This window comes from Chanodichthys erythropterus, chromosome 21, assembly GCF_024489055.1.
Source record: "Chanodichthys erythropterus isolate Z2021 chromosome 21, ASM2448905v1, whole genome shotgun sequence".
In the NCBI taxonomy this organism is placed as follows: Eukaryota; Metazoa; Chordata; class Actinopteri; order Cypriniformes; family Xenocyprididae; genus Chanodichthys; species Chanodichthys erythropterus.
The window spans coordinates 20,414,017-20,429,122 of NC_090241.1; the positions used below are offsets into that span (position 1 = coordinate 20,414,017).

Sequence of the window (15,106 nt, forward strand, 5' to 3'; positions counted from 1 at the left end):
TGGAAACTTTCAGCTGTACTAGCAATTCATTTCAAATAATTAGCTGAATATTTAACAAGGATAACGGCCTGAAATGGCCCATATTCATCTAACCCCTCGCTGTAACTCCCTTCTTGTCTTACATAAATTCTTGGGATTCTGGGCAAAAGGCCTCGGAATGATTCACACACACACACACACACTGTTTTTACTCATGAGGACTGTGTCATTTGAGGGCTGACTTAGCTCGAGGAACAGAGCAGGATTGATATTCTCTGGATGCAATGTGAGCTGTCACAGTGGATTCAGCTTAAAACAAGACAACCACACAAAGTGTTCAAATGTAAATTATATGGCCACATATAAGATCAAGGTTTATATTTATATTTTTAAAATGTTTAAAAGAAGTCTTATATGCTCACCAAAGCATATAATGTATTAATTTGTTAAGAAAAAAAGAGTAGAAACAGAAATAAATTAATATTTTAATTTTATACTTAATTTTATTGTGATATTTTGTACTGTATTATAGACTATCAATTGTACGAATTCAAAACTAATTAGACGATTTTGAATGATTCTGACAAAAACTAAAGTTCATGTAACAAAAGAAGACATTTACACAAGGAGTATATTCATGCTTTGTCTTTAATCACTTCATAGAAAAGTAGCTTCAGATTTTATTGAACACAATATACAATATTATTACCATACATTGTGTGAAACATTGAATATTCACCTGCAACAGTGTGGGATAACCAGACGATAAAAACTCATCCCTCATGCAGATAGCACTAATTCTGTTGAATCCTTTTGGACCCAAATCGGACCAAAAGATCTCAAACATAGATTAACAAAGTTTTACTGACAATTTGAATTTCAAAACTGCTAACAAGGTCAGAAAAATAGTTCACATTAGCACAAATAATTACAGATCATCACATTTTCGTAATTATATCGATTTCACATTGTGATTCAGAGATTGTGATGTTGGTGACCAATTCCTTCCCTGTAAATGTGCATTTACAGGCCATTTCTGAGCCATTCTTAGCAATCTCCATTCAAAATGTTGTATATATATTTGAGGGCCACGTTCTGTGGAGAATCTCATGAGATACTTGATTTATCGATGTTACACCAAACAGTGATACACAAAGCTTCTAATATCTGACAGATGTCTACAGTATGTATTTATGTCTTATCTACAGACTCTCCCCTTTACCAATGGGTCGCGTGTCTCATAGGCTACTGTTCTGGGCAGTTGAAAATTGTGCAATATATTCATACATAGTATATATAATATATATTTATTTATATTAAAACATAAACAATATTACTAAATAAAACAGACTCAGTCCAAGAGCCCACTACACAAGAAACACCACCAATTTTCGGTAATGCAAGTGCATATAAATTAACCCATTTACAAAGAAACATTATTCATTATTATGTACAGTAACGGTAATAAATACACTGTTATAAACAGTAGAGGACCGATCTGAGCGCATATATAAACAAAGTGAATGGAAGGAGTTGTGAAAAGCAGGGGCTGGTGATGGAGCGACCCCACGGACGCTCTCTCACACACACAAACACAGTAATGTGTAGACACGTACATATGTGCGCACAAACATACTTTTGCATGCTACTTTGGCCATTAACTGTTTCCACTGTTGAGACTTTGAGCATAAGGTAGTTAAAGTACCTCAAAGCATGAACTACACACAAACTTAGACATTAACAGTGACAAAATGTATGAGACGACAATGCTAATGTCAATATATTCATTACTAAACTGGCATGTTGAAATTTGACAAAAGAATTTTATATCTTGGTGTTCAACGAGATGGGAAAGGAAATCAGTTTACGTACATTTTTTTAAATTTTTTTATCCATCTTTAAAGTAAGCCAATCAGATGTTTTGTTTAGAAGACAAATGAGGAAAAGCTCTTTATCAAAGTGTGTAAAAAAGCTACAAAAGCTAGTTTAGACTGCTTTTATTCCGTTTCTGAGGTATGACGGGAAGGGTGGAAAATGGATGCCGTAAGGAAGACAATTATGATGAATTGAAAGCAAATCAATGTGAATAAAGTGAATATAGCTTTGGCTTCCCTGTGATTTTAGTACATTATGAGACCCCTTGTGATTCAATGTTTTTGGGGGGCTTGTATTTTGTTAAGTAAATGGGGTCTTCATGCTTATAAGGGCATTTAAAGTTTTTTTGTGCAATAATGCATTTGCCTAACATTTCTCACTCTAATGTGGATGGGATGATGTATGGTTCCAAATAAACAGTTTGTGCTCATAGTTAAGAAGTCTGACACAAATGTAGATAGAACAAACAGAAAGTGCCTCTTTCATAATTTCTTAGTTTTCTGATCATTTGTCAGATGTTTGGATTATTAAGTTATATTGCCAAACAAAGGAAGACACTAAGTTCTCTTTCCAGCGTAGATATAAAACAATTCTGCATGTTCGGTCTGGTTTGCTTTACAAAACGAAAACATTTCAACATACAGTTATACTAAAATGTGTTCAATAAATAAAAGACTATTAAAAAGACAATAGTAAAAAGGCACACAGTCTTTAGACAAATGGTACAGAAAAGTAAACAGTTTCTCTCTTTACAAATACTTGTTCTTCAGTAGTTTGTGTTTGACCTCATCACACACCCATAGCTTTACAAAAAGTTTGTGTTGGTACAAAAAAAAGAGAAATCCTCTCAGTAGTGTCTACTCCACACCGCCTGGTAAACAAACAAACAAACTGTCCACGTTGGCCCCAATCCTTCATGTTTATCAAAGTCGCCTGTCAATCGTTCAGGTCCAAAATGTCTGCAGCATTTATTTCCTGAGAGCTCCTACAAACTGTCTCCAAACGTAAGTGCAAGGAGGGCAAGACATCCTCCTCCCACGGGGGCTTAAAAAAGCATCCCATGTGGGCTTTTTAAAAGCATCAACTGCAAGATTGCTCCTCTCGCATGGGAAAAAACAGATACCGCCTATCAAGAGACGCTGAGTCCTATGTGTCGACCGGTGAGGCGTCTTCGGTAACTATCTGGATGTGTGTAGTGGATTCCATTTCTTCCCCTCTGTCATCTTCTTCCACCTCCTCTTCCTCGTCTCCCTGGCTGTGTTCGTCTTTTTCATCTTTTTCCGTGCCTTCTGAGTCCTCCTCCTCTAGAGTGATCTCGAACTGGAACTTGTCAGGCCCTTCTTTGTCGGGCTGGTAGAAGGGCGGGGAAGGGCTCAGGGGGATCATGCTCTGGTACCAGTTTCGGTTATCCTCCAGTGTGTCCAGGATATCCTGGGCATCCGGATGGACCAAGTCGGCCCAGGTTTCCCACAGGGGGTGGACGATATAGTCAATGAAACCCACCTGAAGAGAGAAAAAACTCTTAGATGTCGTAGGGTACTATGTAAGGTATTCTAGGCTATCCTCCATCAGACCGCTACATTTCAGATAGCAACTAACCTGTGATTTCTCCACAGAGGCGGTGTGTTTGTCACACATGGGGCTGATCTCCATGCCACGCTCCCTCTCTCGATCGCCCTGGTGAAAGAACTCATCCATGATGCGGTCAGTCCACTGGCGGTACAGCTCTAGAGACTTGGTGGGATTGCTCAGATCGGCGCAGTGAACCATGTTCCGCAAAACCTGAAGTAACATCACAATTTCAGTCAATTGTAATTCATCATGTTCCTCTAATTTATCTAAATCATCTTAGCTGGAGATCATGAAATCATTGGATTTCCTAATTTGAACATTAGTTTCATTAAGAGGGGATGGAGAACAGGAAGACCTGTACCTGTATCCTGTCTGTGTAGTTATCCAGAAGTAAAACTCCTGAGCTTGTCACTTTCTTCGTCTCTACCATGGTCTTCAGATCGGCCAGTAAGCTCATGTGCTTAGACATGTCCGTGGCCAGTACCTGTTAGGAGGAAACATTGAGAAATATGTGTTAGCATATCAATCATTGCAGTGTAAATGAAAGCAGATGGCCTGGAAGGAAGGAAGAACCTCACCATGTCAATGACCATCTTTCGGAGTGACTGCCTCTGTTTCTTATTGAGGTTTTGGAAGATGTCACAGTTGTCCTCCTGTAGAAGTTTAAAGCCCACGGCTAAGTGGTGGTTCTCCAAAACCGACTCATCGTTATACATGAGCGCTAACTCGGAGTCTGTAAGAAATGAGCAAATACTTGTTTAATCCATGTGTCTCCATGAACTTTATGCTGGAGGTAGGATGGGAATCAAGAACACTCACTTGTATTGATGAGGAACTGGTTTGAAACACCAGGGTGGTCCACATCATGGATGGCTGCTGCAAAAATGGCTGCCAGGATCTCAAGATCAGTGAAGACAGCCTATTTAGGACAGATTGAAAATGGTGAGATACACAAAATCCTTTGAGGAAAAAAATATTAAAATTTTGCCTAAAGAAAAAGCATTCTTACATCTAGAGCAGGTGTGGACAGCAGAATGTGAGTTGACTGGGCCACATCAGCAGCGTGAAGGCTGTTATGATAGGCCACATCTTGGTGGTAGTGATCCTCAAGGGTCATCATGTACGTCACAAAAGTATCTGCTGGGATCTTGAACGTCTTGAGCAAGTCTCGTTCCTGTTACAGAAAGAAGCAATATTATTACAATTCTGGAAATTATTACTTTTTTGTTGCAAAATGTGGTAAGTCTTAGGCTGAAGGAAGAACTGACCTGGAAGATGGCATACATAATGCAAGTTAGCGGCCGGTTGTTTGAATACTCTGAAACGGTAAAGATGTTCAGGCCCCATTTGTTCAGGTCATCTAATTCCTGGAAAGGGAAGAGGCAAGGGAATGAGATCAACAGGAATTTTTACAATCTAACAAACTAAAGAGCAGGTATTAGTCTTCGCTCTCCCTACCTTTGACAGTAAATCCTCTTTGTCGGTTTTGACGCCGAAGCGAGCGATGCCGCAGTTGAGGATGGGCCCGTGGGACACTTTCTTCACGCCACTGATCTGAGTCATCAGCTGCTGTTTTTTCTTCTTCTCGCGGGCTTTTGGTGTAGGCGAGGGAATCTCCACATCATTCTGTTTGTCTGTAAGAAACAGCGAGAACCAAACGATTAGAACAATTTTGGATGTTTTCCTGGTGGTTATTAACCTTAAACACAAATTTCCATAGAAAATATCCATTTCTAACTTGTCACCATGAAATCAAGATAGTCCCTAAATCTGCACAAGTCAGAGTCAGATGTTGGCAGATCGCATTCCAGATTACTCAAACTCTTCATTGTAGTTTTCAAACAGACGAGACACATACGTGTCTGCACAAAAGCCCATTGTTGGAAAACCGGTGGCCATGTATCATGTTTCTCTGAGTGACGCAAGCAGACGCCTTTGGCCCAGGTGCGGCGGCACAGCTGAATAGCTCACATCTGCACTCCGAGCGTGTGCTTCTCAGGATTCGCTGCCCTCGAAAGGCAGAACAGATACCCAATTCAGACTGACTTTGCCACTGAGCTATTCAAGCAGGGCTTGCCCCTCCTTTCCTTCTCCTCCAGTTCCACTCTCCATTTTCACTGTGACAGACCTGTCAACAAACTGCAGGGGAGCCTGTGTCTGCTTCAAATGGCATCTCCAAAGGTCAAGCCTCAGGAGATATCAATTGACAAACAATGGCAGCACAGGAAGGGTGTATCTCGAGGGCAAAAATGCTGTTGATAATGCCATAAACCTTCATTTTGGGGATTTTCTCATGTGGAAATTACTAATCCAAATCCTTCCTAAGGAGCCACAGGCCCTGAGTGGACAGTATTATTATTTCCATTTTCTCGGTTATAGCAGATAACGCTGTTCTCTCATTTCGTCAAGATCTGAAAGACTGTGATAACACCTAGTTATAACCGCTGACTTGATGGGAAATGAGAGGAGGTGAAATATGAGGGTTGGTTAATTCATTACAGTCATTATCCTCTTCACTCATATGTCTGTTAAACATGAACCCGTGCTGTACTCAGCACCGCAGTCATACAGATGGGCTTATATCCTGAGTGAAGAAATGCGAGGCGTCCTATTACAATGACGGAACGGAAAAGGATGGAGATAAGGAAGTACTAGTTTCTCTTTCATCTTGAAAGCCTCTATCTGTTTTTCTCTCCTTCTCTTGTGGTAAAGATGCCTGATCAAGAGAAAATGCCTCCAATCTGATCTTGCAGAGCATTCACAGTGCTCATTATAGCCAATTTGCTTGTTTTCTCACAAACATCTATCAGAGCTCTTTTTTCCTCTCACCCCTCAGTGTCCCTCTTTTCATGTCTCCTTCTCATATATATATATAAAAACAGAGGGTAGCCACATGTGTGCACAGATACAAGCTTCGCGAAAAAGAGAAAGTAAAAAGCAAAGAGTCAGTGTGTTTGGGTCAGATGTAATCTCACTATCTCTGCTAAACTCACACGTTTTGATGCAGAGAGCGAAATTGCAGAGGCATAAAGAGAGCAGTCACATGTGACAGTTCACAGATGTTTCACAGCTTACATTTAATCCTTGGAATATAAAAACACTTTTATATAGTGGCCACATATAATCTGGCCATAAAGTTGTACACCAATATGTTTTGCAGACATTTCATAATCAAATTTTAAATTTTACACTGCAAAAATGTATTTTCTTTAGCAATATTTTTGACTTTTTTAATCAGTAAAAATATCTAAACATCCTTTTCCTCATCATAACAGATTTTGTTTTATACATAAAAATCAATACATTTGGCTACATTTATATGTAAACAGAAAAACTATTTACATATGCAAATAAATAAATGAGTATAATTTATTTGTAATTATAATAAATGCTAATGTGTTATACTTTATAATATTTTTTAAAATGTAGTTTTAAGTAAAGTTTTCTTTAAGTTCTAAAAATGTTTATAAAGTTCACTAGTAAAAAAGACAAAAATACTGATTAAGAAATTATTTTTGTAATGAAACGGGATCTCAAAAGAGTCAAGATCTTGAGTGATGAACGAATATGTGCGTGTCTTCGTGTGTTTAGACGGGCTATGTGATGCCATCTCAGTGAGAACACAGGAGCTGGATGAGTCACAGGTTCTCTTGCCTGGATGTTCCGTGCTGGGGGTTCCACCGTCAGCATTGCTTTACAGCAGGATCCCATCCCCCTCTGTCTAATTCTGCTCTCTTTTCCACCCTCCCCTACCTCTTTTCCAACTGCTGCATTGGGGATCTCTCTCCTCATGCAGAAACTAAAGTCTGATGCCATCTCATGGCATTCCACAAACAAAATGAGCCTTTGTGCTGTCTGATCTTTTCATGTAATATAGTTTTCAAATAATTCACTAATCAAACCTCTCACTTTTTCATAGTTTTTAGCTTTGCTGTTTTCTTCACCATCTTTCAGTGAGTCTAAACTGCAGTTCAGGTCTGGAAATGACGCAGCCCAAATTCAATCCACAATGGCGTATAAAGAATATAGCCAATGTTTAGCGCTGACTGCGGGTGTTATATTGTAAGAGTGAATATGTGTTTGATTACCTAAGAAGGTGTTAGAGATGAACTCCGACACCTGATTTCCAGATCTGCTCATCTCAGAGAGGTGCGTCAGCTCCCTGTTCAACATTCTCTTGAACTGGAAAAGATAGAGAAGGACAATCATTAGTCGAAAAAACCTTAAAAGGTTCTACATTGAGATTTCAGCAGGGCTTCCTTTCCACAAAGTCCTGAAAAATTTAATATTTAACATTTCTTTATATGGATACGCATTTACATACAATACCGCAATGTGTTATGGGCTACACAGTATTAAATCTTACCAAATAAATAACATATATATTAAAAAATTTATATAAATAATATAAATATTGTATTAAATATATTGAAATATTAATATCTTCTTTTAAAAAGATTTATGAAGTGCCTTAATTTCTCTTATTTTTAAAAATAAATCTCTAATAGCTAAAACCAAGCATAAAAAATGCAAACGTAACAAATGTAACAAATGCATGAAGACAAAAGAATTTAAATGCGGTATAAGAGACAAGATAGACACTGTTTGAGATTTCATTTGTAAATGGCAATTTTCAAACTGTTTGTCAAAGTTTAAAGCAATTTTTTTCTTTAGCATTTTTTCACATTTATGTACCAAAAACAATGATGTGGTTCCAAAAAGACGCAATGTTGGAAATAAATAAATAAACAAATGCATATATAATTAAATAAGTCAAAAAACGGCAGCCATATCCTGCGCCACATCTCCGATTTTTGAAAGCTTCATCAGTACAAATGGATAAATCACAAAAACTATCTATATAACTGTGCTTTTTGACATCCAAATCAACATATCGGCCAAAATACAAAGGATTCACGTGAAAAGAAGAGCTGAAAATAGAGCTCGGATCTAGACATTCCAGCACAGGATGCCACACAGCGAGACTTGCTGTAGGTTTTCCTCCTCAGTGTCTCCATAGACCACCAACAAACACCAAACCAAAACCAACCTCCATTAGCAAACCAAAAAAACCGCTCAGTAGCCACCATACACACCTTAATGTAACCCCAGGATACAGAGAGAAGGTAATTGGCCTCAGGCATTTTGGATCCTATTTAATCTCCCGAAATCCACAACAGCGCACTCCTATACCACAAAGGAAAAGAGCCAGAGAGAGGCAGACGAAAGGGATTCTTCTGGTTGGGAAAAACGAAAAATCCCCTCTTCTCTCCTCTCCTACTCTGCTTGGTATGGATTAGTAGCTGTGGAGCAGATACGAGCCATCTTCATGGCAGCTCTCAGCTGAATCGCTCCAGCATTGACTCTCCATGGCTGCGGATACGAGCGGGGGCCAACAGCGGATGGGAACACCCGTTCTGAGCTGGAGGATGATCCAGAGAGCGACGGCCGGAGCTGGAAGCGAAGCAGAGGGTCTGAAAGTGCCAATGAATTATGGAGGAGATGAAGGAGCAGTGAAGCAGAGGGAGGGAGGGATGAGGGAAAAAAGCGCTGGGATGCTCATCTGGCTGGAGGGGGGTCTTCCTCTGCTGGATTAGTGCCGCTCTGCTGCAGCAGTACGCTCACGCTCTTTCATCATCGCGCTCTGTCTTTCTCTTTCGCCCCCTCCCTCTCGCATCTCTCCCCCGGTCTCGAGTCTGTCAGCCCCAGCAACACGCTCCATAGGCACATATGATTTGACATAGAGATGGCAGAGAAGGGGGGGAGTCCCGCTTTGTTCTGCGGGGAAATCACATAAGACTCGTAAAGAAGGACAGAAAGAGCGGGAGGTTTAAGGACGCCCTTGGCTTTTTGCTAACAATTCATTGACTTTTGTCTTCAAAGGGATTCCTAATCGAGTACAACATTTAGTACTGCAAAGGCAATGCAGGGAAGATGGGAGCTTTAGATGAGTCTGGGTCTTCTTTCAGACTCAGTCACTCTTATTTATTGCATTCCCATAATGCACAAGCCCCGTGCTATTTTTACTGTAAAGTATTGTGGGAGAGGAGACTTGGATAATTGCCTCTCTTTGTCTTTTTTCGGTGACATCAACACCCCCCCATGACTCTCTCTCTCTCTCTCTGCCTCCCCGTCTACATTCGAACACCAATTACACCAACATCCCAACGCCATGGCAACAGTATCATGTGACATGGGCTGCCGCTGAGGCTTCCCTCCCTCCCTCCCTCCCTCCCTCCCTCCCTAGCTTACAAAGATGGCTGCCCAGGAATCACGAGGACACCACTGCGTCTCAATAACATCTGCCAAATCAACCCCCGAATCATTAGAAAGGGGAGGAGGGCAGACGGACAAAATCGATGAGCCATCCTTGATAGCAAAACGGGCAAAGTCCATCAACAGGGAAAACCCTGGGTGAATATGATAAAAAAAAATTTGCTGGATTAGGATGGTATTCAGATGATTTAGCTGGTCAGCCCATTGGTTTCCCAAATGGACAATCTTAAAAGTGGCCAAAACCACTAAAACCAGCAGACCAGACCAAGTCTTTCCATCACACTTGCCTATGACGGATAAAATGGCGCATTTCTCAACCTACAGAAAGTAGCCCAATTACACATTTTCACTCAGAAATTGTTAGCAAGTTTCACTAATAATTACACAGAAACAGCAAATAACACATTAAATTAGACAGCTGAAACAGTATTTTCTTTGCTTTATACGACTTTGAAAAATATATATGTTTTATTATTTATTTGCAGCAGAGACTGTGTCAGACATTTAAGGAGCTAAAAGGTTTCATGCAATGATTTCGGATTATCCATGTGAAATGTGTGTGTCTGTGTTTATGCGCCTTCATGAGAAAAAGCGAGTGGGAGGGAGAAAGGGAAAGAGAGGAGGGGGAAGAGAAAGATGGAAAATAGAGGAGAATCTCTGCATTATGCTGCAGTGGGGGTTCCTCAGCAGTGCGCGAGATGTCTAGTCAGAGCTGTAAACAACTCTGACATATCAAAGACCGTGCCTTCTGCGGCTCACATTTCTTCTTATCATCCTTATCAATAAATCCATGTGAGTGGCTCTTTCTAAGCCCTGTGAGAAACATGGATGTAGGGGGGCGGATGTGCACCGACTTCTGCTCTGAGAGGAGTAAAGGGTGAATGAAGGGAATTTAATTCTCAAAAACCTTCATTCAGTAGAGAAAGACCATTCAAAAACTTGATTAAAGCTAACCGATTCCATCAGCTAGAATTCCGTGCAATGCATTTAGAGGCAAAAAAACAAAAACACACTTGTAGCTGAAACATAATGAACATCAAGACTAAAATTAAAATTTATATGCATGTATATTTATATTTTTTGCCATCACTAGTTAATTCAAATGATCCTACAAGGTGATTTTATCATACAAATATTTTCTTAACATTCTCTTCAGTATCTCAGTTAACATTAACTTATAAAAGCTAATTACCAAATTTATTTCCTGTCAACTACCCATCAGCAGCAAATATTATCATAATAATTTCTGTGTAACTGGTAAGATTTACTTTGTGCATATGATATTTAGCAATTGGATGCTATTTCATTTTCTCCACTAGTGGGCAGTATAAACCCATAGATGTTAAGCGAGATAGATTTATTTGGTCACCTCACACTGTTCGCCGGCGGCATGTTCAATCAATTCGTACTCTAATCATGACCTTGTCAAGTATATCAATGTGTTTGATGTAGGACAGGCGAGTCAATCAATCATCAAAATACATTTCACATTTCAGTTGTCCTATGTCAATCGAGATTTGTTTTTTCTTTCCATTTCTTTCTCTAAACTCAAACTAATATGTAAATGACACCATATACACTTAATGTTTTTTTTTTTTAATTTCAGCTTTCTAAATGTCTTGTGTCCTGTACATCATCTAGTGGGGAAAACCCCAATATGTTTCTTGGTCAGAAATTGTGGGAGTTTTGTTGCACTGAATGATGTCATTTGAGAAGCACATAATTGCAAAATCGGCAAATTCTTAACAGCCTTTGATATATGATCATGGCTGGAAGAAGACTTTGAAAGACTGTGACGCACATTAAGACGACAAACGAGTTCTCTGGTATATTAGAACAATATACTCAATAATGACATAACAGCTTCTGAAGAAACAGCGACTCTTTCTGTGCTAACCAACACTGCCTGAGGATACAAGCCCAACGTTTCACTTCCTCTAAATTTCTCAAAATGTTCATGTTTGCATGTATGTGTAAAATCAGCATATGGCCTGTGTAAATGAATAAATTAGTTATTAAATTACAGGTTAAAAAACACGTTTAGCTAATTTACTCTCAATTACTGTATATGTACACAACAAATAGGGACTCTATATCCCTTAAGATTAGAAAGAAACTCAACACTTTAAAATTTACAGAGATTGTTTCTAAGGTTTGAGATGATCAGAAAAATACAGCAAAAATGAACCACTATTTTATCAACAATTCTCATACAACTGATACTGATACTCTCAGTCTACAACCAAACTAATTATGCAGGAACTGTAGCTTGACTTGAGAGCATTAGTTCAATATTACAGGACTCCGACTGTCTTAGATTATAGATCTGATACTGTACAGCACATCCTCTCTTAGTTACAACTTAAAGACCACTGTGTACATGTCCACACTATTTCATCCACACTGTCCCATGCAGCTGTTCAACACACAAAAGAAAAAAAAAAAAAAAAAAAAAATCCAAGCATCCACCTTTCATCTATAAATCTCAGAAAAGTTCAGAAAGCTACTTTAAGCAACAGTAATGTCCTCGGAAAGTCCACCAAGTAACATCCAACAAAAGTGAACAGCACACTAATAACTTGTAAAAGCATAAAACAAAGGCTCACCTTTCTCCAACCGTTAAGTTGTCCAATCTTTCTATGTTCTTTCCTCTCAAAGTAGCAAGCTCCCATTTTTAAGTGAGTAAAGTTTTCTAAGTCCTGATTGCTATAAGTGTGTATCACCCTGGATCTCTCGAGTCTCAAGGTTTGGCATTTGACAGACACAATAGAGTTACTGACTAATTTTGAGCTGTGAACGCTGACTATCTTTCAGTGTGTGAGTGTGTCACTGTATACACACTCCCCCTCTTACCATGGGACCGCCTCCTTCTGACACACACACACACACATGCACACACATTCAAGGGAACTCTAACCCCATTGCAACATAGTTTTTAAAGTAAATAGTAGTGTGCTCTGGAAGCAGCATACTGATATGATCTCTTTAAGTCATCAGAGAAAACATACTGCCACGAACATGCAGATCTGTGGGAAATACTGACTTACAAATCACAAAAATGGTAGTTTTAAAATGTTATGCTACACCCAAAGGAAAATCACAAATGAGATCTTTAATGCCTCAATTGCTTCTTCTAGACAGCAATGAGATAATATAGAGAGGAAATCAAAACCTTTAAGTATCCTGTTTCACAGATATTTCTTATGTTTCTCACCTGGTGAGATCTCAAAAAGATTGCAATCAAAAAATCAAAAGAGTTAATGTAATAAAATTAAATATCAATTCAAATATTTCTCATCAAATAATTCCATTCACATTCATTTTATAGTTCTATACTCTTATTGAAACACCTGTCTCATTCTTTCTATTTTAATTTCTCCATAGGAACTTTATGAGTTCAGGTTTGAGTTATGAGTTTATGAGTTCATTAAACGTCTGAGAAAAAAAAAATATACTGGTAACGAGCAACAACAAAGCTATAAAATGTCCATCTGAGCAGGATTAAGTAATAAAGATATAATAAATTACATAATATAATCAAGAAATAATGACCATTTGACATAATTTGACTTAACTACTAAAAAAGGAAATGATCATGTATTATAAACTGTTTCCCCTCCTAGAATCAGAGCTTGCAGCTGAATATATATGTAACTGACACTGCATAGATTTTACATGCACACACAAACACTAGCAGCATAATGCACATAAGATGGCACAGACGTTCAAAAGGGCAGCGAAAGGTCAGACGTCCTGGTGCTCTCTGAACAACTCTGATGGCTATCTTTATGTTATTCCCACAAACTCATAGAAGCTCCCAGAATATGAGCAGATCTTGAGCCAATCATGATACAGTCACAGGCTGTATCATTGTGAATGTCCTCTTTTCTTTCCTATATATTGTGGAAATATCTGTCCACCTGTACGCACTGCAAAAAAATAAACAGTATTTTTGTCGTTTTCCAGTAAAACTATATATACATACTTAGATTGAGGAATTGAGGAATTGAGGAAATTTTTGTGCAATATTAAAGAGAACATCTTTGTTATTTTAAATTTAACATTTAATTAATTTTATTACATTTTTAATTTAAATTGAATACACTTTATATTCCTATCCCATTAGTAACTTTTTTCTTGTTTAAGACTAAATCTAACAAAATTTAGTGAAAAAAAAAAAAAAAGGCAAATAGAGTAAGTAAAATAAAACGAAAGATATTCTTAAAACAAATCAAAATCTTCTTAATATCATGTATTAACATGCAAATTTGCAATTGATCACATTTTAAGGATGTTTAGATATTTTTACTGGAAAACAGGCCAAAAATACTGATAAAGAATTCTGGGTCATCCCATAAATCCGTCCCTTTCCTGTACATACATCTGTATGACTGAGCCTCTAAAAAAGAGTGTGCAGGAGTAAGTGTGTATTCATCCCTATTGTCTGCAGTAAAAGTCCCTGTGTTGCAGTGTATGCCTGTTTGACGTCAGCAGAAGGAGAAACAAACAGGGAGTGCGGCCTTGCCCTGCCATACAGCACTCACTCCTATTGTAGTCTGGACCCAACTAGAGCTTAGGAAGGAGACAGGAAACCTGAGTCACAGCTGCAGGACACACACACACACACACACACACACACACACACACACACACACACACACACACACACACACACACACACACACACACACACACACACACACACACACACACACTGTGGTGCTATGCAGAATATCACATGAGATGACAGTGACAGCGATTTGAAAACAACACACAATGTTTAAAAGTAGAAAAAAAAGATGACAAACAATACAGGTTGAATCTCTTACAGAGATTGTGCTTGTCATATTAGCAAATGATTCATAAGGAAATATTTGTGTTCAAATTGGATTATATTGTTGGTCATAATGCTTTGAATATAGAGTAAACTTGAATATAGTGTAAAATACTGTACAACATATTCATGTCTAAAAAAAAGTAAAAAACTAAATCTCCTAATAAAAAGTTAACATTTAACTCATTGTTAATATATAATGGCCTGCAAGCTGTCAATCAAATCACAGCAACAGATAGGGGTGTGGAAAAACGTGTTGGAAATGAAAGGCATGCTAAAACCTGTTTAATGCTAGGAAGACTGCTAACACATTTATACAGACAATGTGCGAGACAGCTGGGATAATAAAATGATGTGACCTCTACAAGAGCCTTAACACTTCAAATACATTGTAAAATGCTAAATGTGATCATAATAAACCATATAATTTCAAATCTAGCATACATTTTGCATATCCAAACACAGTAAAACTGAAACGGAGGCAAAATTGTTATGTGGAATGCTAGAAAACATCACCCTGAATTTTTAAACCAAGCTAAGTGGCACAAGGACCGACTCTCAATAGCCCCA

General features: G+C 38.4%; 1 protein-coding gene across 8 annotated transcripts in view; it reads right to left on the reverse strand.

Moving 5' to 3' along the window:
- Positions 1 to 609: 609 nt before the first annotated feature.
- pde4ba (phosphodiesterase 4B, cAMP-specific a) overlaps positions 610 to 15,106 on the reverse strand; it is a 155,576-nt gene continuing 141,079 nt past the window's right edge. For 7 of the 8 annotated variants that reach the window (XM_067372932.1, XM_067372933.1, XM_067372936.1 and 4 more), the window contains 9 exons: positions 7,515 to 7,608; positions 4,885 to 5,060; positions 4,695 to 4,793; positions 4,436 to 4,600; positions 4,246 to 4,345; positions 4,005 to 4,159; positions 3,788 to 3,910; positions 3,454 to 3,636; positions 610 to 3,357 (listed from right to left, as the gene is read on the reverse strand). In XM_067372932.1, coding sequence (XP_067229033.1) covers positions 3,001 to 3,357; positions 3,454 to 3,636; positions 3,788 to 3,910; positions 4,005 to 4,159; positions 4,246 to 4,345; positions 4,436 to 4,600; positions 4,695 to 4,793; positions 4,885 to 5,060; positions 7,515 to 7,608 — 1,452 coding nt within the window. In that variant the 3' untranslated portion in view covers positions 610 to 3,000. Of the gene's footprint in view, positions 3,358 to 3,453; positions 3,637 to 3,787; positions 3,911 to 4,004; positions 4,160 to 4,245; positions 4,346 to 4,435; positions 4,601 to 4,694; positions 4,794 to 4,884; positions 5,061 to 7,514; positions 7,609 to 12,308; positions 12,509 to 15,106 lie in introns of those variants that run through there. The other variant, XM_067372939.1, reaches the window with a different exon arrangement.